The sequence below is a fragment of the Stegastes partitus genome, unplaced genomic scaffold (genome assembly GCF_000690725.1).
Source record: "Stegastes partitus isolate 25-593 unplaced genomic scaffold, Stegastes_partitus-1.0.2 Scaffold225, whole genome shotgun sequence".
NCBI lineage: Eukaryota > Metazoa > Chordata > Actinopteri > Pomacentridae > Stegastes > Stegastes partitus.
This window is the reverse complement of record NW_007577956.1, coordinates 268855-270920: the sequence shown is the minus strand read 5'-3', so window position 1 is coordinate 270920 and position 2066 is coordinate 268855. Positions and strand designations below refer to the sequence as shown.

The window sequence follows — 2066 nt, the reverse complement described above, 5'->3', positions numbered from 1 at the left end:
GCAGCCTCCACTGGTCCTGACACAACTCTGCCTCTTCTGGACGAAGCAAACGCTGCAGGACCTCTGTAGACGAGCTGGTTGATGGTCTGAAGGAGAAACTCAGAGTCTGTAGTTTGAAATAGATCTTTTGTGGCACCAGTCCTGGAACTTCTCTGACACACCTCGTACATCCTCGGTAGAGAGCATCAAGTCAGAAAATGTTTTCTGGAGCCTTTACATGAAACACAGGTGGATGAAGATACGACTTTGTTGTAATCAAAGTTGCTTTCATCGTGTGTCCGTTCCCAGCTCTCCTCCCAAGCGGATGTACGCCCTGTACCACACCACCTACAACGGAAACAACACACTCTCCAGGAGCCTCCATCACTACAACAGGTTCTTCTCATTCCTCGTCCTCGCTGCTGCTGAATCCTGGCTGACTGTCATGTTCTCCGTGTTGGGCTGCTCACAGGACAACTTGAAGATACAGATCATTAAACCACAGGGATTTGATTTAAAGAGTTTGGCTGTAATTAGAAGCACCTGTCAACATACACACACTGTGTGTTCGACTGTCACTGGTAGGAACAGAAACGTGTTCAGATAGATCAGCATTAAACACCTGAACACATCCTCCTGCTGATTTGGCTTCTTCAGATGTTTTGTAGTCGTGATAGTTTTCACAGGTCAAATAACAGAGTTCAGATCAGCAGAGCTCTTATTGACGTACTGTTGGTTTATAAAGTCCACATGGAGAACATGTCAGCAGCTAGCAAGTTAGCTTCATCTGCACAGAGCACTGAATGCATTTTATTTACATCCAACCCTGTTCAGGACCTTCATGTTGCCGTATGTCGAAGGTCCACTGGACCCCAAGAAAGGACATGTGCAAAATGTTTCCTCATTACAGACTTTTATATGATGTTAAATACATTTTCTGATTAGTTGATGTAGTTTTGGCTCCAAATGCAGGACAAATGTCCCTCTTTTTATATTTAAAAAACATTTTCAGAAATAAAAGACCACCACCGGTCACTTGAACCACATGGTCTGGGGTCCAGAAGAGCCCAACAGTCCTGAACAGGGTTAAAGCACCACAGTTGTTTCTGCTAAATGCACCCCAGGCTGAGTCTGTGTTCAGTTCTTTAGCAGAAATTCATGCATTTTCTTGTAATTTCTGATTATTTAACAAACAAAAAAGTCTTTTATTCGTGTGTAAATGAAACCCAGTTAACAAAGCTGGTTGAACAGTTGATCAGCTGTTTTTATTCTCACTTCCTGTTGTGTTGCTGCTAGTTTTTCTCCTTTGATGTCGAATTAAAATTCATCTAACTCATCAGCACCCTGATCACCAGTCAGCCCCTGCTCACCTGCGTGTCTCCTCCCCCAGCGTGGACGACGCCTGCAGGTTACCGCCGACATGCTTCCCGTACCCGCTCAACTCCAACGGCAGCCATCACCACCACCACCTCCACCAGCACCACCACAGCCACCAACACAACCACCAACACCAACAGGGCCAGAAGCCGCTGGAGCCCATCATCCTACGCGACCTTCCCCCGTATCAGGCCGGCGTGGGTGGAGGAGGCGGTGGTGCAGGAGGAGGAGGAGGAGNATTTATGAGAAAATTTGAGCAAATGCTTCATTAACTTTTAAATGACGCACAGAAAAAAGGAACTTAGATGAAATGATGCATATTTAGGCTCAGATTTGGTGAAGCTGTCACAGACGAGCAGTTGAAGGATGGTGGGAAAGGTGACGATCTGTTTCTATGGTTTCTGGCTCAGATAAATTCTGTCATTTTGTGGATTTTGTTGGTTTTTTTAAACACAACATGTCTAAACGTGCCGACGGTTGCTGGGGTTCATGAAGTCGATGGAAGCGTGACCACAAGTTGCTCTTGACCAACTGAAAGGTCAGTTGGTTGGAAACTGGTGTTGTGTTCGTGCTGCTCTGAAGTTAGCCAACCTCAGTGCTGCAATAGATCAACACAGATTATACTAAATATTCCTGGGACGTCATCAAGAGAGCTCATGATGAAGACATCTGCTTCTGAGGGTCCTGCCACCACCACAGAGCAGTGGAGG

At 45.9% G+C, this 2066-nt stretch overlaps 1 protein-coding gene across 1 annotated transcript in view; it reads left to right on the top strand.

Annotated features, from left to right (window-relative positions):
- phf1 (PHD finger protein 1) overlaps positions 1-2066 on the top strand; it is a 21926-nt gene that overhangs the window by 17547 nt on the left and 2313 nt on the right. Inside the window, exons 14-15 of the mRNA XM_008281156.1 lie at positions 289-375; positions 1370-1591. Coding sequence (XP_008279378.1) covers positions 289-375; positions 1370-1591 — 309 coding nt within the window. The remainder of the gene's footprint in view (positions 1-288; positions 376-1369; positions 1592-2066) is intronic.